The 20,926-nt window shown below is 39.0% G+C and overlaps 1 protein-coding gene across 1 annotated transcript in view; it reads left to right on the forward strand.

Annotated features, from left to right (window-relative positions):
• LOC139735655 (uncharacterized) overlaps window positions 1-20,926 on the forward strand; it is a 175,616-nt gene that overhangs the window by 128,204 nt on the left and 26,486 nt on the right. The window contains exons 7-13 of the mRNA XM_071646406.1: window positions 3,522-3,674; window positions 4,113-4,139; window positions 8,184-8,351; window positions 9,302-9,421; window positions 16,329-16,466; window positions 17,803-17,925; window positions 20,721-20,882. Of these exons, the coding sequence (XP_071502507.1) occupies window positions 3,522-3,674; window positions 4,113-4,139; window positions 8,184-8,351; window positions 9,302-9,421; window positions 16,329-16,466; window positions 17,803-17,925; window positions 20,721-20,882 (891 nt within the window). The remainder of the gene's footprint in view (window positions 1-3,521; window positions 3,675-4,112; window positions 4,140-8,183; window positions 8,352-9,301; window positions 9,422-16,328; window positions 16,467-17,802; window positions 17,926-20,720; window positions 20,883-20,926) is intronic.

Raw genomic sequence — 20,926 nt, forward strand, 5'->3', positions numbered from 1 at the left:
ATGGCAGTTATTAATCATGTGAAAAATGTGTCATATTAACTGGCTTTAGATGTCCCGTGAGGTATGATTGTATGCTATTTTTTCTTTCTCCCTGAATTTCGATGTTCTGCATTGTTATCCACGCGCACGTAACACTTCGCTGGCCTAGCAGAGATGAATTTTGAAAACATCATTGAGAGCATGTATAGATAACAGCAAGAAATCGACTCGATTTTGACTCAAAATGCTGACCGTTTTCAGAGGAAAGAAACCCAGGAAATTATGGCGCTTTGACGTGATAGTCACATACAGTCACAAATGGCAATTTAGATGAGATTCACTATTGTCCCATTGGTTGTCCACATAGATGAGTAGGCACATAGGGCCTAAATCATAATTCGTCGTTGGTGATAGCGCAACTCTGTCCTCCGTAACTTTGTGCAGGGAAGTGCACCTCCTTGCTATGTGATATCATCATTCCTAAATTGGTACCACCTCCCTCCTCCCCCGCCAAACTCCGACGGGAATAATCTCCGGATGGTACCCTAGGAAAAGCGTGGGTTTTGTCGTGCTTTTTTTCCGTCAATTTCTTTTTCGACTTTTTTTTTCCGATGAGCCAAAAATATTTCGCGGCCCCTGTATCTATGCCAGTTCCAAATTCTTACAACACCAAATGAGAACGCAATGGGAACGTGAACTTCTGTATTTGGTGATGTATAAGAGACACGCGTAGGCAGCATTAAACAGAGTTGCCATCATACTACAGGCAACAGTTTTAATTCATTTCCTTTCTTCTCCCTTTCGAGAGCGACCTCCATTATGCTTTTCGAATGATAGATACTAGCTCTGGGGGAGAAACAACAAATTGATATGGAAGTTTAATAGTGCGACTGTTTCAGTGCGCTATTTCAGGTAAACAAGGCAGAGTGATGCAGGACGCGGTCGGGAAATTCGGTGCCATTTGCACCTTTGCCATCAATCACTAGTTGGGCAAACACCACTTAGACAAATTAGGAACACATCTGAAGTATGTTTTGAAGAGTTTCCTCGCGAGTATAAACAACCACACCTGACGGCATTAGAAATCAGTTTGACCAGGCGACGATAATCAACCAAATGGAGAACATTCCTCGCTCGCAAGCCGACATCGAATTCGGGGGAAATAGAAGTCAGGAAAAGTGGGGGGGGGGGGGGGGACAGGATTGCCCAATATGAGGACATTCACCTACTTACGGAAGTTCACAGCAGGACGGCACTTTAGCCGCCCTGTTTTTATACGAGTGGGACTGTGGCTTACGAGTCACTCCGTTTGTGCACCCTGCGGACGAGGTCTTGCCCCCTCGATTTGCCTGTCGTGTGGCGGTGGATGACGTATCGACATTGAAGGGCGTAAAATCGGCGTAGCGATGGAGGAGGAGGGTGCGAAAAGAGAGATCGACCTGTACTGAGTGAATCAGTCCCCCGATGACTTCCCGTGATGTCATTGTTGACGAAGTGTTCAGCAAAACGATGATTGACAGCCATCAATTTTCAGCGATCAGGTGACCGATCAGGTGGCCGATTGATCCCCGCGTGTTGTCCTGAGCTGACTGACACAGAAATCTAACTGACACAAACGGAAAGCAGCATGCAGAGGACATGGCCAGTATGTGGCCTTCCACATTTTGATGGGGGAAAATAGAGGTCACTTTCGAGATAGTCATAGACTGAATAAACTTTATCTCATAGTGAATGAACTTTACCTCATTATGCTTCTCCGACAAGTAATTGACCGTTAAGATTAAACTATCAGCACTTCCGTTTCCTGTGCGTCGCAATGAACTTTGAATCGGCCACAAATTGTTTATGGGCTGAAATATATTTCAGAGATATGACGTTGAATTCGACGAAAATGATAGTCATGTGTCTTAGGTCGAGGGTGACACGATACTCCAGCGACAATTACTCCTGTCTTATTTTCTCTAACGACTTAGGATTAAAAGGTATACTTTGAATTTGTATTACCTTTTGCTGGATGGAAATAAAGTGCAATTGAATTGAATATAATTAAAAAAACCATCAGAAAACATGATTCCAATTTTCTTGACACACCCGTGCGTAGATGTGACACACCCACGTCTGGAGTTACAACCTTCTTGCCGCAAAGACCCCATTTCAGTGCATGACCTCTGCTCCCCCACCGCCGAATCTTTTTTTTTTCACGAGAATTTTAGGACCTGATAATGAGACACATGAGATGGCAATGTCTTTGTACGATCACTCTCCACCCGTCTGCCGATATTGTGCGTCCAGCGGTGGCACGCACTGAATGTATTGACTCCCCGATGTGCGCCAATTACTGCATGTGGCGTATACACTGCACATACGAAGTGTTGATGGTCAAGCGTGCTCGTATCTATAAAAGCCAAAACTCGTCACAAGTGTATTAATGATGCAGTTCAACAGGTCCTTGCAGACAACAATAGGACTGTAATGAGGTGGTGAGCGCAGGTCTGATATCGAGTACACCCAAGGGCGCGATTTCATTTTCCAGCGGGACTCATCTCAGCTAGAGGAAGGCCTGGCAAAATACATCATCGGATTAGATATGGAGAAGAAAAAAACAACAACAACTTCTATGGATGTATATGAGATACAAAATAAGTATGTCTTAAGAGAGGCGCAGTTAGATTGGAAGGGCTATTTCGTGGTCAAAATGATATCTGCAGATAGAACAACGTTAAAAGATAAAAAGTGGAGGAAGTTTTATGAAAATGACATAATTGCGATAAGAAAATTCTTGGAAATGTTAAGATTCACGTGGTGTTAAAGTTATATTATCGCGATAGCGCATCATAATGCAGTTTCGACGAGGCGATTATGTCACTGCCTCACAACTTTTCCAGTATACCCTGAAGACAATTTGTGGCAAATTTCCGATATCATGGAATATCCTCATATATCTAGTTACTCTCGTCCAATGATATATTGACTGCAGTGTTGTAATAACTTTGCAAGAAAGACCGAATGGAAACAGGTTGCAGTTACTAGATTATCGACAAATCTTTATGTTTGTCAAAATAATATTCTTGCGCACACAACAAAAAGATGAATATCAGACGATGACATCAGGACATCATGACATCATATAATTTGCATATGGATTACTGTGATTGCTCAACATAGATTTCTTTCGCGAAAATAATGTTAGCCTTTAAAATCCCGTATCGTCCTGATTTCATGAAAGAAAAACCTCTGGAAAGCCTCGTGGTTGCCATCCATAACTCGTATAAGTATAGGAAAGTACGCATACTATTTGAGGACACAGGTAATGTCGTTCGTTATTTTGTAGCGATGGAATTAAAGAGATTAATGTCTTCCCTCACATTTTATGTGTAAGAGATTTTTCCTCATGGTTAAACACTTTCTCCGCGAATTTTTACAAGTCTCTTATTCCGGTAAACGAGCTTAATAAAGTGTCACGGTATTTGTTTTTTTTTTTCCTCATGTATAATGCTTTCTCCATATACTTTGTTTTTTCCTCTTTCCCTTTTTCATGACAGTCTCGGTGAAGCAAATCTGCTACACCCGAGTCATTAATGGCCAGTGCTACCCGGGAAGTGTTTCTCGCATGCCGACAACACAGATGCAGTGCTGCTGTAGTCTTGGAGTGGCTTGGGGCGCCAGTTGCGAGCGATGTCCCCAATCAGGTTCTGGTAAGACCTTGGCGAGGTCCTCGTAATGATAAACAATAGGCCTATCACGATATTCTTTTTCTTTCTTTGTTTAAGACATTTGAAAATGAAAAAGGACGGTACAGTCTTCCCTGCCAAATCGATAATCGCCATGCATGTCACAAGGTGTGATGCAATAACATTTCTGTTTTAAATTTGTACATGAAAGTTGTGCAAAACACAAAGAAAGAAAAACAAAAATCCTATACAGTCGCAGTTTCTAATGTGCTTTTTATAGCTGTTAGGCATGTGTTCTTGAAAAAGACTTCTTGAATAAAGAGAAGATAATTCTTTGGACCTCCCTTTTTGTCTGCATACAATCGATAGAAATCCAGTCGTAGTGGAATGAGTGATGACGAATCTAATGTTATTAATTTTCACTTGTTCTTTCTCTCCTTCCGTGTTCCCTCTTATTCGCAGCGGAGTTCCGTGCCATGTGTCCGCAAGGTACGGGCTACCATTATAAGCCTTCCAACGGATACAATCACGGTAGGACGAAGCCCCTGTGGTTAATTGCACTCTTCGCTCGCCTTCACGCTCCCTTCTCTTCCTTAAAAGAAAAAAAAAATACTTATCATTTTATTTTCCCACAAAAAGGCAGTCATCAGAACGAAGCAAAAAAGCGTCAGAATTATTTATCTCTATACCTTTACCTTCATCTTCATCTCTATCAGCAAGTTCAAACTTCGATTAACCTCTAATTGCATCCATCTCACTAAAAATGCCAACAAGCCAGAACACAGACGAAGAGCCATGGTCAACAAAAAGGACAATATTTCTAATCCACATCATTCATTTGCGACAAAATTTATAATGCTTTCCCTTTTTAATACCATTTTGTATTTTTACTGTATTCCTTTAACGCGAAAAAAAAGTTTTGTAATTGGCATTGTATTTATGGTCACTTAAAATTGATTGAAAGTTGCATTTGCGTCATATCGATCTCAATAATACAAAAAGGAAATGTGATACAATAATTAATAAAAGCACTTCAACTAAAGGACTTCAGAAAAAAATGAACAACCACCCAAGGTAATAAGCCTGTATTGTGTGGTGGTCTTAGGGGGGATTTCGTTTTGCTGCGACGTGCGTATATTTAGAAAGACTTAATCTTTACGGCTTAATTATTTGCCCGCCATTATATTTCGAGGAGTAGCCAGTAGTTTTGACCAAAACGATATTTTTACCGGTTTCTCCGGCGTGACCCTGTGCTGTCCCTGGACTAAACGTGAAAGGGGTATTACCGTGATTAGTTTCCGTTGTGAATTCACTTTGTGTCTATATTATGTGGATTACCTCATAATATTATCAACCTGTTCCTGTGTAGGCAAACCTCTGCAGGTGATTCCTGTTATGACGTCAAAGCTAAGAGAGAGAGAGAGGGAGGGAGTGTCTGTGTCGTGTATGTGTGTCTGCGTGTGTGTGTGTGTGTGTGTGTGTGTGTGAGGATGAGAAAGAGAGAATGGGAGATCTCAACTTTATTGACTGTTAATGAATTACCTTTATTTGTATGATCCAAAGCGAAATCAGTGATTCATTTATCTTGTAGAGTCGTTTTCGCTGGCTTTTGGATTTTGGATGACCGTGAGTTGATTTGTTAATGACGCTGTTAAAACTTGCCTTGAATCATTCCCCCGGCAATGCCACTACCACCACCACCACCAACCACCACTACCACGTATCCCACCCTGCACCCCGTGTAGTACACTCCTCGCGTGGTAGGAGACCATTATCGCATTGTGAGTTGTGAACCTAAGAACCAATTTGGGTGCTGTGCAGTCACGTTCGAAGTTAAAGGGTTTGCTGTGATAATCACGTTGCCTTCTTTAAACTTGAAGCATTAATTTATGTTCCGTGCCAATTCGTCTGTTGGCTTGTGTGCATGTCATTTATCATTAACCCATGGTGTTTATGTTTTAACAGGATATATGGATATTTTGGCTGAGCATGAATCTGTCGATGTATGCTAATTGTAATTTTATTTAGGCATTACATATATATCTTCAATTTCTTTTACATCGGTACTCCTCTTTTTTTATATACACTGATTATATAAAGCAATTACACATGTGAAATTGGGAAAGTGGTTAGTTCGTAGTTGAATTAATATAGTGAGTGAAAATGAGCCAAGAAAGATCTATAACCAAACGAAAAGACACGAAATACCCCCCCCCCCTCCACAAAAAAAAAATAATAATTTCAAATAGATGATCAATGGAACGAACATGTAGAGTTCACACGTTCAAAATGTTTGTTAAACATCCATAATTTGCTATCTATTACTGCTACTTTTCCCTGAGTTCATTCACATCATTAAATCTTCATTTGAAAGAGCTTTGTGTAAAGTGTATATTAAGCTACCATATTTACGCTGCTTGCATGCTCATGAGTCCGATTAAGCTCAAATGCGAGATTTTCTCCCTCGCCATGATTTCTGAATGAATAAAACCTTCGCCACCAATACCAACCACCCCTTCTCCTAATGAAAACACAAATATTTCATATCATTAATCCCGCGTTTCAATCATATGATTTTTTTCATTATTGTTTCTTTTCAAAGATCAGTTGTAACATCTGCTTTCTGCGCTTGTATACTCAAGCAATGCATGCCTGGAATATCAAACTTCTATTACGTTGCCTTTTTATACGCATGAAGAGTAAACCGAAGCTGCATACGTATTGGCACTGCTGACCATGAATGTGTCAGTAGACAAACCACTACACATTATACTCTTTGTCTGTATATCGTAAAGTAAGCGATGTTCTTAACATTCATTCATTAGCCATGATATTGCACTGGGAAAGTTATTCGTGGATATGCCATGTTTTGAGCTCACCCCGTTCACTTAAACTCTTTTGTTTGTGATTGTGATGTGCTTTGTCTCAGTCCCCCAATTTGTTTTGCAACCTATACCAAGTGTTTTCTCCACACAGTTTCATAAAACAATTCTTGAACAGTCAATATGAATATGCAAATGAGTAAGTTGAAAATGTCATTGCCTCACAACTTGTCATTTAGTTTGCACACAATATCTTGAAATTTCATTTGTTGTTGTTGTTGTTGTTGTTGTTGTTGTTGTTGTTGTTCAAACGCAATTATGCTCCAATCTCGGATCGTAATATCTGACTAATCATTGGTTTGAAGTTATTCAGTCAGGAATAACGTTAGCTTTCACATTTTTTAGCCATATTTTGTTCTCAGTTTTATGTATACGATTAATTTGAAATTTACGAGTAATGACATCAGCAGTTCGAAAACTGTTTTGCAAATATCAGCGAAACCTCACACTTTCAGAACTTCCCTAATTCTTATCTGATTTTGACCAAATTTTCACTGTTGTGCATACAAAATTTTACTCTTTCTTTTCAGACTAATCTTTAGTTGGTTTTGGGATCCTTTTTTTTTTTAAAGTCGTATTAAAAAAGAAGTGATACACTTATCATAATCCTATGGTTTGGCTCTGGTGTGCCAGATACCTTGATGATTATTCTTTCCTCCTTACGCAGAGGTACTTAGATACTTAGAGGTTTGGCCACAAATCCTTAGAGAGTTACTCCCAGCTTCCCCTTTGTCAACAAGCCAAGTGATGACTTACTGCATTTTTTGAAGTGTTAACGACCTGGCAGGTCAATATTTCACCGTCTAGTCAGAGCAGACCTTGGATGGCTTAGAAATATCTTCTTTTACATTAGGAAAAAAGTATATATCAAGCTTTATCCCTTGGTCTTTTTTGTTCATTTCTTATAGTATTGAAGATAATGGATTTTAACTTTTCTCCATAGCTCTTCTTTGCTAATTTCTTTCTTCAGTATGTAGCGTCCTGTATTATGTATTACTAAGTATTATGTATTATGTCCTATGTAGTATATCGCTTTCAGTCCAAATGTTAAAAATGTGTGACACCTGAATCTGTTTTCTTTAACCTCATATTTCTTCTTGCTATCTTTTAATTTCAATGTTGTAATGATTAAACTACCCTATTTTACGGTAGAGCTGTACAGACATTTAATTCCCTGACCGTTTAGATGAAATAGTGAATTGTACTGCAAATGACTGTGCAAGTGATTCAAATTAGTGTTCATGAGTGTAGTTTGAATATAGTATGCATGCTACCACTACATCAGTTGGCCAAGACCAATACTGTATGTCGTTGTTTTTTGTCCCCTCCCCCCCCCCCCACACACACACATGCATATTTCATGGCAACGATAAATGTGATATGCACTGTCAGATCTTCACACTGCATCTTGAATAATATTGTTTGCAAGATTCACCCAGGTGATAAACTGTTTGGCACATGAAACTGTCTGATTGCTGCGAAATAAACCCAAAGTTGAGGTACTTTGGGTTTTTTTTTTCTATTTTCCCTCCAATCCCCGTCCATCCCCAAATAGTAATGTAATACTTCCGTGGTAAAGGTTGTCCTGTCGACAATTTATGATTGACATTGTGTTGTTACCACTGCATGTTCCGTTGCGATTCCCATTCAGTCAGTTCTACGGTGAACCCCGGCAACCCGCGAATCACCCATCTGGATCCGTGTGAAACCAACCCCAGACTCTGCCTTCATGGGGAGTGCATCAGTACTGGCAATGGCAACTACCGGTGTGAGTGTGGTAGGGGCTTTCGACTCAGCTCGCAGGGAAGCCAGTGCATTGGTGAGTACCCCCTTCCGAGAACCCCTGCCCCAATCCCTTGACCACCATCCCAAACCCCTTACCCCCACCCCATCTTATCCCTCTTCTCAATCTTCTTCATCTCACCACAATCCACCCATTGAAACTCCCACCTTTACCCTCATCCCAACCTCCTCAGACCCAACATAGCAACCTTATCATTTGCATATTAAGTTTAAACATTCACACGGAGATGTTTCACCACAGATTATAAGGGGAACATATAAAGAGATATAAGTAAGAGAACTTAGCTTTATTCCTGCATATCATGTATTACCGTGTCGATGGTAGGTCTATATAGAATGTATAAGGCGTCAAATCCATGCATCTACTAATTAAAAATGCCCAAGGCACTACTTATGCAAAATATGAATTACATGCACAGAAGTAAAGGATAATATGTACACTACAGTACATATTACTGTATAATTTATATGCTACAAGCACATAGAATATATATCTTATATGTGTTCATAATGATCTGAGCTTCGATTTGAAATCCAGTTTGAACAGGAGGAAATTGATGTTGAACCCAGAACCTGGCATAACTTCCATTCCATTCTATTTAAGTGTTATAAAATGCTTGTCCCGCAGTACAGTTTCGGTTGAGATGGGGCGTCAGGTTTTTTTCAACATTTTTTGATGATGAATTTTTGAGATAATTAGAAACCTCTTATGAAATATGAAAGAGCATACAATTCTAAGAAGAATTCAAAGTTTACATGATAAAAATTGGCTTTGAAATGGCTGAGATATCCAAAACAAAGTGATCCTAATAAAAGGTGGGACCAATACTATACCATCCCTTTAAGAAAAGACTAAATTCACGAGATGTTTGGCCTAATGAATCATAATCAGTCTTGGGGGAAAAATAACAATTACACAGCTGTCCTTTGTTGAGAACATACTGTCTGTCTCTTTCACCCTCGTAGATGTCAATGAATGTCGCGAGTCCAGGAACATTTGCGGCGGAGGACGCTGCCTCAACAGCTATGGAAGTTATCATTGCATGTGTGCCCAGGGCCTTGTTAGGAGGGGTGCAACGTGTGAAGGTAAGCTACATTGCTATGACTATGTGCAAATAACCATCGTGCATGTAGGCAGTCACCCCTATCATTTGCTTCATGTTGAAACATTCACACAGAGATGTTTCACCACGCTTAAGATCATTAGGAAAACATAAATATAAAGAGTAAAAAGTAAAAGAACTTTCCTTTATTCATGCATATTACCTATTTCACAAATCACACTCTGAACACACAACATAAAAGCACCAAAAAAAAAAAAGAGAGAAAAAGAGAGAGAGAGCAAAAGACAGCTCGTCAAAGAGCAGAAACATAATTTTAGTAACCATGAAAGGAGAAACATCCCACCCCAATCAACCCAAGGGCATTTGAACCTGATTTCCAGTAATATCTTGACACAACATAATACAAAATACTTTGACCGTCAAGTTTGTGAGCAATATTGTGTGAAATGTCGGTGAGGAACAGTTATCAACAGTTATAGGGATATGTTGGTGGTCTTTTTTTTTAATTGCAAAAAAAAAATACATACATATATCATCCCCTTTATGCATTACAATGTACATACATTAACTCATTGCTTGCTGGAACTGAGTCCATGAGAGATATAGTAACTTGGGGTATCAAAATGATTTGATTATTAATTTATCTAAGCATGAAAGAAATCAGGAATTGATCAAGATTTGCCATAGGCACCTCCGCTTCGCAGACACTTACACCTATGTCAGTCACGTAGCTTTATACAATCTTGTGCTGTTTATCATCAATTGTGGCTTACTTTATTGTGGTAGAGCAAAAAAGTAAAAATGAAATTAAAAGAATTGATAAATGCACACTTAGTTTGCTGTGCTGTGAGGCAAGGGGACAAAATTGTGCCACATTGTAAGATATAACTTGAAGGCAGGGGAGTGAACATGTAAAATGCTCCATCAGAAGGGACTGCAGTACTATTGAAGGAGGTTGTAAGATCCTTGTCGAATCAAGCAATGTCCCCAAAAGGGCATCTCAAGCTCTTAGGATTTGTTTGCATAAAAAGTGTACTGTGTAAGAAATATTCAAAATAACATTCTTTTTGGTGAATTTAACATAGGTTCACTATCATGTGATCGTGTTTATCCAATCATGGAATCGTTCTTCACTCATCCATATGATGTGAAAAGTTAGTGCATGTCTACTAGTCATGACAGATTGAAAAAAAAAAAAACCACAGAAAATGACGAACTGAATCCAAACGAGTGAGTACTGTGCCAAGCATCAAAGCCAAAAACAATACTGAAATTGCCACAAAACTGTAGGCCATTATAGGTATATAGGAGAGAATGCCCCCTTTTTAATAGATTATCTGCTTATAGAAGGCCAAGGACATTTCCAAGCTACAAATTAAAAAAGAGAGAGACTAAAATCTAATCAAATTGTCCCCTGGTAGTAAGATTCACCTGCTATTGCGTATTGTTTTTGAGTACTTCAAATCAGTAAATACATCTATAATTTGCCTGCGTATAATGACATTGCGGACAGACTGACCTAGGAAGTGGTCAATCCCCATGAGCTTCAGCGTGTTAGCTGCGTCAACATGTCAGCCAATCGCAACAATTGCCACCCCACACCCTTTTGTTACGTCAGGAGAGGGCGTCTCTCTCTCTCCTGTCATTTTTGCGTGCGTAGAGATGGAAGTGAGGAATGGATAGCTTTTGACAACAGCTCAGCCATGCTTTTTTTTTTGGGGGGGGGGGGGAGGGATGGGTGAGGGGTTGCTGAGTCTTCTGCGATACTCATTGATTTATGGCTTAAGAATGAGCACTTGTGCTGTTCAAATACCAACTATACTGTCTGCAGATGAATTGAGGCGAAAATTATGCAGCCATGTGACAAAAAGGGAGATGGTGCCTTGAAAAGAAGAAGAAAAATGTAATGGAGAGATCTTCTGGTACAATGGCAGTCATACAGAAAGGTCTTATATCACTGAATGAAGTGCTGAATGAGGAAATGCCAAAGTGTCGTGCCCCCTCCCCTCCCCCCATCCACCCCCATATGCAATTTCAATTTAATGTCATTTACCACTTCATTGAAAAGTAATCTGTATCAGTAATGCTTTAAAGGGATGGTATAGTTTTGGTTGAGACCTAACTGCAGGTTTTTAAAAATTTTCATGAGATAATGAGAAACCCCTTATGAAATGTGAAAGAGCATAAAATTCTAAAACGAATTCAAAGTTTATTTGATGAAAATTGGTTTTGAAATGGCTGAGATATCCAAAACAAAGCAATCCTAATAAAAAATGGGACCCACCTTTTACTAAGATCTCTCTTTTTTTAACTTTGTTTTTAGATATCTCAGCCATTTCAAAGCCTATGTTCATCAAATAAACTAATCAATTTCTTTTGAATTTGTATGCTCGTAAACATTTCATAAAGACAAAGTGGTCTCTAAGTATCTCACAAAAAGTTGAAAGCTAAATCCTCATCTCAACCAATACTATCCATCCCTTTAAAGATGTGGGCACACGGAGGGATAGATGTGCTGTGACATAATTCTTCCAAGTAATTTGTAAAATAATATAGGCAATTATGGTGAGAAGAAGACTTGATCAATGATATGACCTGATTTAGGCAAGGTATCAGAAATCCTGTAAAGTGCCACCAAGCTTACACAAGTGAGTTCCAATGTAAAACTTTGTGTTTGCCAACTTCTCAAGGCACTCGTTTTATCTTCATTCTTATTTCCATTTTAACATGCGGGCATAGTGACTTTTTTGGTGAAAATGTGAACATTATGAAAAAAAAAACTACATGGGGGGGGGGGTAGGTGTTTAGCATGATATCATAAAGAGAGTTAAGACTACATCATAAAAAATAATATATAGCGTACTTTTATAATAGTGGATACAGTATGATGTTGTGGAAAATAAAAGACCTAAATTTCTCTTCAGCAGTAAAAGAGAAAAAGGCAGGTTTAAAGAAGAAATAAAAAGTAACGAAGGCCACTTCTTTATGTCGGGGTGAATAGAATGTCTACTTTAATGTGCGTCCATCGTACTTTTGTGCTCTGTACTTTACATTGTACAATCAATCTCTTGTGACTGCTGTTTGATATCGGCATTAGCTGAGCTACACTGGAGGGCTGGCGAGCATTCTTCTGGAGCGTGCAAACAGACGTATGTTTTGAAGGCAGCGGTGTGTGTCGAGCTTGTCTCAGTGGAGGGTGGGCTCTACATGAGGCGAGCCAAGTTGAAAAGTTCCTAAATGGGTCTACCTCTCTCTCTTTCTCTGGGTCTCTTTATCTGGTCTGCTGGGTAGGCCTAATGGGTATGGGGCTGCTACGAGTGGATTGCCTCTCCCCCTAAATCCCCCCTCCCCCCACCCCCATGCATGAATGGCTAGTTACCCCGCAACAGACTGTAGAGCCTTCAGTCTGTTCACACTTAGATACGATTCCTAGAGGGCTGTAATGGAAATCTGCAGTCTTTGGAAAATTTGCACGTTTCAGGTAAGGTGTATAAATGGAGAAAGGTTAATGGCAGTACATTGAATTCAGTTGTTTACTGGATTTTGCTATGTGCAGATGTTTGCTAGGAGACCGTGTTGTTGTGACATTCTTGTGTGATGACATTTCTCCGTTATCAGGTAACCCCTCCCCATTTCAATATTAAACTAACCATATAATGGTTAAGGTTGCCATTTGAATGTGAAATATAGGGTCTATAATTTTCCTAACTCTTTGCCTCATCATGTATGATATAATAGCACTTTGAAAATGAAAGTGACCTTTTTAATTGTATTATGGAGGTTTTAGTTTTACATATCTCAAACAATAAGATCTGACCAAATATTGAAGCATACAAAGTCAAATGAATAAATATAGTGATAGATTTACTCCAGCAATATATGAACACAAAAGTGTTACTCTGTTACTTGAAGGAGCGATGCAAAGTTATTGAAGCCGGGCAATATTGCTATTCAAAGGGGGAAAAGTTATTGGAGATTGAAGAGTTCTATTTGTAGCTTTTCTATTCACCACACCAAAACATCATGAGGGAAATTGAGCGGAAATGGAATTTTGCAACAGTTCAAATGTGATATATCTTTTATGCCATCAAATAATTTGGTGCAGAAGTTGAAAACAATGCAAGGAAGCACTACACAACAATGCCTACTGTCTGTGATTATATATATTGTGTAACATCATGTCATTCACAAACTAAGTATTTTGTGCTGAACCAGATTTTTTTTTCTATTTGAGTGGCATTGTGCCTTGTGATCATTCTTTAAGGGGGATGTTTGGGGTAATAATTGACCTGAAAATACAGATTCATATAATTAGCCATTATTAACATTTCACTGTCTTTCTTTTTTCTCAATACACAAATTCTAACGAGAACATGATGTGGAATTGTACTTTAAGATCACAAATAAAGCATTCCTCAAATTCCTGAAGAGAGAGTTGAAACCATTGTTTCACAATTTCATATTGAATTACACTTCTTGAGAAAAGGGGCAAAGTATATAAGCTCATTTCCCTCCACCGTACTGACAATGAGATAACTTTAAAAACAACACACAGGAGTCTGGTTTTATTTGTCCAGCAATTAGTAGCATTCCTGTTTGTGAGGCGGGAGATGGCGATGGATGTCGCAGCTAATTTGACATGTTGAGAGCCTAATTTTCTGTCCCCATTTTTCTTTTTTTAGGGGAACATCATTTTCAGATTCTGATTCAGATATCAGCTAAGGAATAACATGTTTTCGTCTCCTGAGTATAAACTGATGGCGGGGGGGGGGGGGGGGGGGGGAGGAGGGAGGAGGGGATGGATGGGGAGGGGAAGAGACATTCCCTCAATGACATCACAATAATGTGATTGTAGCCGGCCTGATTCTGAGACAAAAGCGCCGAATCCAATTCTCCCTCCTCCCTGTCTCCTCAAGAAGATGTGGAATTGATTTGAAACGAAAGTGAAAGTTGTCACCGGGAGACAATTCATGAAGTCTGCTCTCAGCATGAAATGTGGAAAATTAGGTCCTCCTCCCAAGCCACTTGACTTTCTGAAGTCAACCCCAATGTCCCTGATCTCCAAAGGAGTAGGACAAAGCCAGCCCTGCAAGTTTGTTTTGAAGCGTCAGCTTCATAGACCCACATGGCAAAATATATTCTGTGAACTATAGTCAAAAGAGATGCCAAAACTTTGAGACACTTTCGCACTACATCAGGAGATAGGTCTGATATCTGGGAAATGTTTTTCTTTCAGTGTGGCATCGTGACAAACCGTGACTCATCTCCACAAGGAAAAACAAAGGTTGATAATATGATAAGTGAGAACAATGATGTGTGTGCTGTGTCCATTTTATGAACTTTCCCCCATTTTTTGAACTTTCAGTAGCAAATCTTCATATTATTATTCTGTGATGCAAGGCATCCAAACAGCATCATACAGATAACAATATATTCATATTTGATGGCGATCAGAATGATCAGATTTTTGTAAAGGATTGACTTAACGTGACAAGCCAGCTCATTCAAAACTTCAGACGAACTGCTTCGGAGTCTTTTCTGCTTCCGTTTGAGTGTGAGCCATGTGAAATTGTTTTATGTTTTTGGTTTTGTCCAATTTTTCTCATAAATCTGCCCCAGTATTTCCACTTTGCCAAAATGTTATGACAGTCACAAGCATTACTAGAGGAACTTATCACTCCTCTGTTGCAGTCACGTAGAAGCTGATACGGTGACTTGTGACCTCAGAATAGACTTTGGGTATCATGTAATCATTGTACATGGTAGGAGTGTATATAAAAGTGTGTGTTTGAATAGAACAAAGGTAGATAATTCAATGCACTGCAAATGATTTTCAGCAAATTGGAATACACAGTGACAATATACATACATTTTTGGCTCAGATGCAAAAGTAATGTTTCACGTCCACTAAAAAACCAGATGACAGTGCCTTAATGTGTTTGTTGTTGTGTCACTTGTGTGTATGCGTGTGTTTGTGTGTGTGTGGGGGGGGGGATGGGGCTGGCATAGGATTTGCACCTTCTTTGAAGTTATGCTCTCTAAAAGCCTTGGGCCTATCTGAATGATGTGAAGACTTCCAAAAATACCTAATCCATTTGACTCTCAGTGTAGTATATAATTCAAGGTGATGTATAAAGACAATCTCAATCTTCCACAATGTTCTACAGTTACATAGACAGGGAATTGATGTTTATTTGTTTTTTCATGTTTCTCCTTTCCTTTCTCACAAATCTTGTCATCAAAGATTATAGCTGAACTTTTCATTAAGCAAGCTGAGAGTGCAAGAGGAGATTTGGTGTCATTTATTGAGAGGAGTGAAAATAGTTCGGTGCTATTTTATTCTTAGGTCTGCATAGTTTTGTTCTTGTTGGTAACTCATTTTAATGTTTTCTTTTATCCAAATCATCTCCCCTGTGTAGATGTGTAATCATGGCAGTAATAGCTCTTCATTTTTCCTTAGAATTCTGCACTCCTAAGTTGGATATAATCATCGTTCATTCTTTCGCAACTCGACTGGCAAGTCACCTTTGTCAGTCAAGCGAAGCAAATACCAGTATTGGTTTTTATTCAGCATATTATTATTGTTGTCTTCCTCACATTCGTTTTGCTGCAATGACACTTTTTTGACATTTTATCAAATGAGTTATCCTCTTTTCAACCTGAACTGTCCTTGAAAGTGTGACAGCTTGTAAGCTTGTGGCAAACAAGCATTTCTGAGAAACTAGGACATTTACCGGGTAACATTCTCACCACTCTACACGCAGACAGACAGACACACATGCACACACAATTTTGTCTTTGCCAAACAAAATGATCAGATGGCATCCACCGCGAACTGAAAGTATGGATCATTATAGATGCCTCTTACTATTAGAAGGATGATAACTGTTTTGAATTTGTGTCTGTCTCGTTTAACCACCTGCCGTCAGACGTGAACGAGTGTACCAGCCGGAACTTCAATCCCTGTGGAGAATATGCCTGTCTCAACACACGAGGGAGCTATCACTGTTCGAGGACTGACTGTGCCAACGGCTACCGATATGACATTAGTTTCCAGAGATGCATAGGTAATCATCCATGTACCTCTAAATGACACCTTTTTGGCTATGATTTCTTTGTCGGCATAATGTTAAAGTTTCAAATCAAAGTATTTCATGTGAGACAACCTAAAACTGGAATTGATCCATACAGTAAATTGATGAGTAGGCCTAATACTACATCTTTGGTTATTAACCCTATTCCCACCGGGGGGGGGGGGGGGGGCATTTTGGCCCCCTCGAGTTTCGCGTGATTATTCCGCAACGCGTGATGCTCTCGCCGCGACATTTTATGACTTTTTTCTTTTAAGTATCGCACAACTTTTGAGACCAAATTTGTCGCTCCCGGGCATACTGTTTTGAAGCCACGCCCCTTTGAAAAAAATTCGTTGCTCAAAAAAAAAAAAAAAATTGCTCAAAAACATGATTTTGTGTACTAATCCAATGTAAATTGTGTTTTTGCAATTAATTCATATAAAAATAAATATTTCTACTTTCAATGGCTGATAATGATTTATTTTAGCCTGATTATGCTTTAAAAAGTTTCTGCGACAAATTTTGTCGAAAAAAACAAACAAAAACAAAAAGTAAAACACAAAGAAATACATAAGAAATTCAATGAACAATAAAATACATAAGAAATGATTATGAAGCCGAATTTTTGCTTCAATATTTAGTTGAGGATATTGAAAAGAATATGTTCACCAAAAATTAGAAGTCTTGGAGCTTTATTTGTTTATTTATAGGCAAAATTTTTTTGCATAAATTAGCATAAATTAATTGATATAAAATACATAAATTAAAATTTGAAAAATCTAACTATACAGTCTTGTAGATTACATTGGCCTTTACCTTAGTTCAAATTTTCACGAGGATCGCGTGATCCACGACCGAGATCTGACCGAGATGGTTTGCCCCCCCCCCCCCCCCATGGTTTCAAGTCCCTCAAAAACCCCGCTGGGATTAGGGATAAGAAACATCTAGAAGACATAATTTAAGTCAATTTGATGATATGTATGTGTTTCCTGTTTTACTTGTCTAATTCAATTTCTTTTTTTGACTGTTCTGTAATAAGCTGTTCACTTCAATCTTGGCACTTTCATTCAAACTGATTTTTTTTTTCTTGATACTACCTTCTCTCTCATGGCGGCAAGAATATGTAAGGTGTAAGTGGTACACAATGTTTGGTGTAATGCTAAAAAAAAATGATATGAGTACAGTGCTGTAAAGTACATACTTTGATGGGGTCAGCTGAATAAATATCATGTACACTTTGCATGTCAGTGCCTGTTAAATCAGAACCAATTAACATTAATATGTTGAAACATACTTTACTCCCATCCTACTCTGCCCCTTCCCATTTTAGACGTTGATGAGTGCGAATCGCAGAACGCATGTGAACACGGACGTTGCATCAATACAGAGGGCTCTTTCCGCTGTGTCTGTCCCAGGGGGTTTACATCACACCCATCGGAGGTGGGCTGCATTGGTGAGTTAGAACACCCCTCAAAGCAAAAGATGCAGGTTGTTTCTGGAACCACCAACCTAAAGCAAATACAAATGTTGCTCCAGCAACAAGTGAAATGCACATTTGCTTTATGTTACCATATTTTTTTCTTCTATAGTGCATACTGGTTGTGTTGCTTTTTCAGTGAATAGCCTTAGTTCCTGATGGCATTTGGTCTACGAGCCATAAGTGAGGAAATGACATCCCCATGTCACCATGTAGTGGATGTGACATGCTATTGTTTTCTTTTTATTGTTGCACAATAAACTGTTTTCAATATTTATATTTGTGGTGGATGCGTTTTTCCTTTCACCTTACTTTATATTCTTTAACCCATTCTGTGCCAATAAGTCAAATGTGCACAATTTAATGTCACACACAAAACTTATGGACAGGAAATAAATGTAGCAAGCAGATGGTTTAAAACAAGATTAATTTTTTTTTTTTTTGGATAAAGAATGAAAGAACACAGAAGACATTTATCGTTGCAGTGTGTCATACGTAGATAGCAAACGCTTGACAGCTTCCACTGCTCTCATGAGTACTAGGATCATGACCGTTCATATTGTTTTATGAAACATACTATTCTAAATCGCCGGCCAACTCCAAACGTCAGCTGGATTTTGCATACCTGACGACGTTGTATTTGAATAGAACAGTCACCTGTAAAGCTCCTCCTATACTACCTTCAGAAAGCATAGACATCCCCTGTAGTAGATTCCCTCATTTATAGTTTGTTTCCTTCTGAATGTATGATTTCAAGTGTATGGAAAACCACATGTGCGATCCAGACCTACATGAATGTGAAATCAAATCATTTCCAGGCACACCGTGAAAGTGCTTTTTAAGAATCTTTGCTGAAGTTGGCATCATGTGTCCTAAAAGGCTGTGTCATTTGATGTTCTGTCATGATGTGAGGATGATGATTGCTTCTACTATCCCTCTTTGTGAACCCCTTGAAAAACAAGGATCAGACTGTGAGTGACCAGCCAGAAATGCAAGGCCAACCTAGTGAACCCCAGAAAAACTCTTCAGCCTGAAAAAAGTTTTGACCCCCCCCCCTCCCCCTTCATGTGTTTCCCCCATGAGGCGATTCTGGCTTTTTAACCATTCTCCTTCCCCCCTCTCCACTTTTTTTCCATACGTAGCTCTTCCAGAAACAATAGCTGTATAAGGACACCTATTTCCTTTCCATGATAGATTGATGTCTTCATTTGCTGACTAACATTTTCCTTGGCAAGCCAAAACTTTTTTTATTGCCTTTTTTTTTTCCAGTTGGCCCCAGAGGACTTTTGGTTTTTCAGTCCCCCATGTTTCTCACAGATGTGGTCTTTGGTTTCCCCTTCAATCTAAGGCGAGGCAGGCCATGAATTCCCGGTGCTATGTAACTTTAAAGTTATGGATTTTGTCTTGTCTTGTTTAATAAAACGAGCAGTACTTGCTCATGCAAACAGCCACCGCACCAAAGCCATTTTGTCCGAGTGGTTTCACTATAGTGCATGTTTTATAACCCTCAGTTGCTCCAAAGGTGCACTTTGTAAGAGTCGTTGCTCCCACTTTGTGACTAAGCAGGGGGGAGCTGCCGCATCTTAAGGGAGGAATTTCAGCCTTGTAATGATTATGCGTTTATATCCAAATGTTTGCCATGCTGCTGTTAAAGGATCATGCATGGAAAGGAATTTTCATGGAGACCTTTTACAAAATTGTGAATATAGATATTTTATATGGAACCTCTCGTACAAAAAGGTATGGCTCTCTGGTCACAAATGGCAAACCATTCCAGAGGGTGCGTGATATATCCTAGGCCAGTGTAATTGAGAGATTATTTCAAAAGCTAATTGCAAAGAATTACATACGCTTGTGGGATGACATGTCTGTCAAATTAAATTTTCTGATGTGTACAACTCAGATGATGTGCATTTCATAAAAAGATGTAATTGAAGTATATTCATTCATGCAGACGTATATAATGTTATATAACATTATATATTATATAAATTTATATATACATAAGCTTATAAACCATAATAAGTTATGATATTTGTTTTGGACTTAAATCTCATGAGCAAACTACTGTAAAAGCTGTTATTTTTGCGAAGGTTTAATTTTCGCAAATTTAATAACATACAAAACTATCACCATGCACAGTAAAAGCGGCAGAGTTAACGATAGCATCGGTGTCAAATAGCGAAAATGTCTGTGACCTCATTTGCGAAAATATCAGTACGCGAAAATAACAGCTTCCACAGTATCATTGGACTGACAACATTGTTTGGTCCCTTGCAAAGAACTTGGCAGTAAAGATAAGATGCCTTGCCAAAGGGCACAACTGCTGCATTGCAGGCAACAGGCTCGAACCAGAGACGTTAAGGTTATCCACAATTACTCCTTAGATGTTAACCTCCTCAGTCACTTATCAGCTTTATTGGCAAACTGCATGTCTCTATTTAATGAGAAAATAGAAATGTGTAATGGCATTTTTGTGACCTGAAAAGTTTGCTACATCATCCAGAGCACCAATTAAGTTTAGTTTTACACATCCTTTGCTCTTTGTTTTGTTCTTGATTTATTTTTGACGACTGTGTGTGTGTGTGTGGGTGTTGATGTTGATGATGGCTTCAAGAGATGTGCCCCCAGCATTTTTAAATTGACCGCGTGTTGCTTGTCCCTATATATATATATATATATATATATATATATATATATATATATATATATATATATATTCATTTTTGCTGGAAATAAATGTCATTGAGCTTGAACTTGATTTTTTGCAGATGTGGATGAATGTGGTCAGGCACGGGAAACACCCCTTTGTGGACTTGATGCCATCTGCGTCAACGAAGTCGGATCCTACCAGTGCATCTGCCAGGGCGGGTTGGTCTACGACAGTGGGACCCAGGCTTGCCTCGCTGCCTCGCAGGGGGAACCAGAGATTGGTGAGTACACTCATGTAACTCTCCCCACCCCCACCAATCCTCTT

Source organism: Diadema antillarum, unplaced genomic scaffold (assembly GCF_040938485.1).
Source record: "Diadema antillarum isolate AM-2024a unplaced genomic scaffold, OU_Dant_1.0 seq00000590_RagTag, whole genome shotgun sequence".
Taxonomy (NCBI): Eukaryota; Metazoa; Echinodermata; class Echinoidea; order Diadematoida; family Diadematidae; genus Diadema; species Diadema antillarum.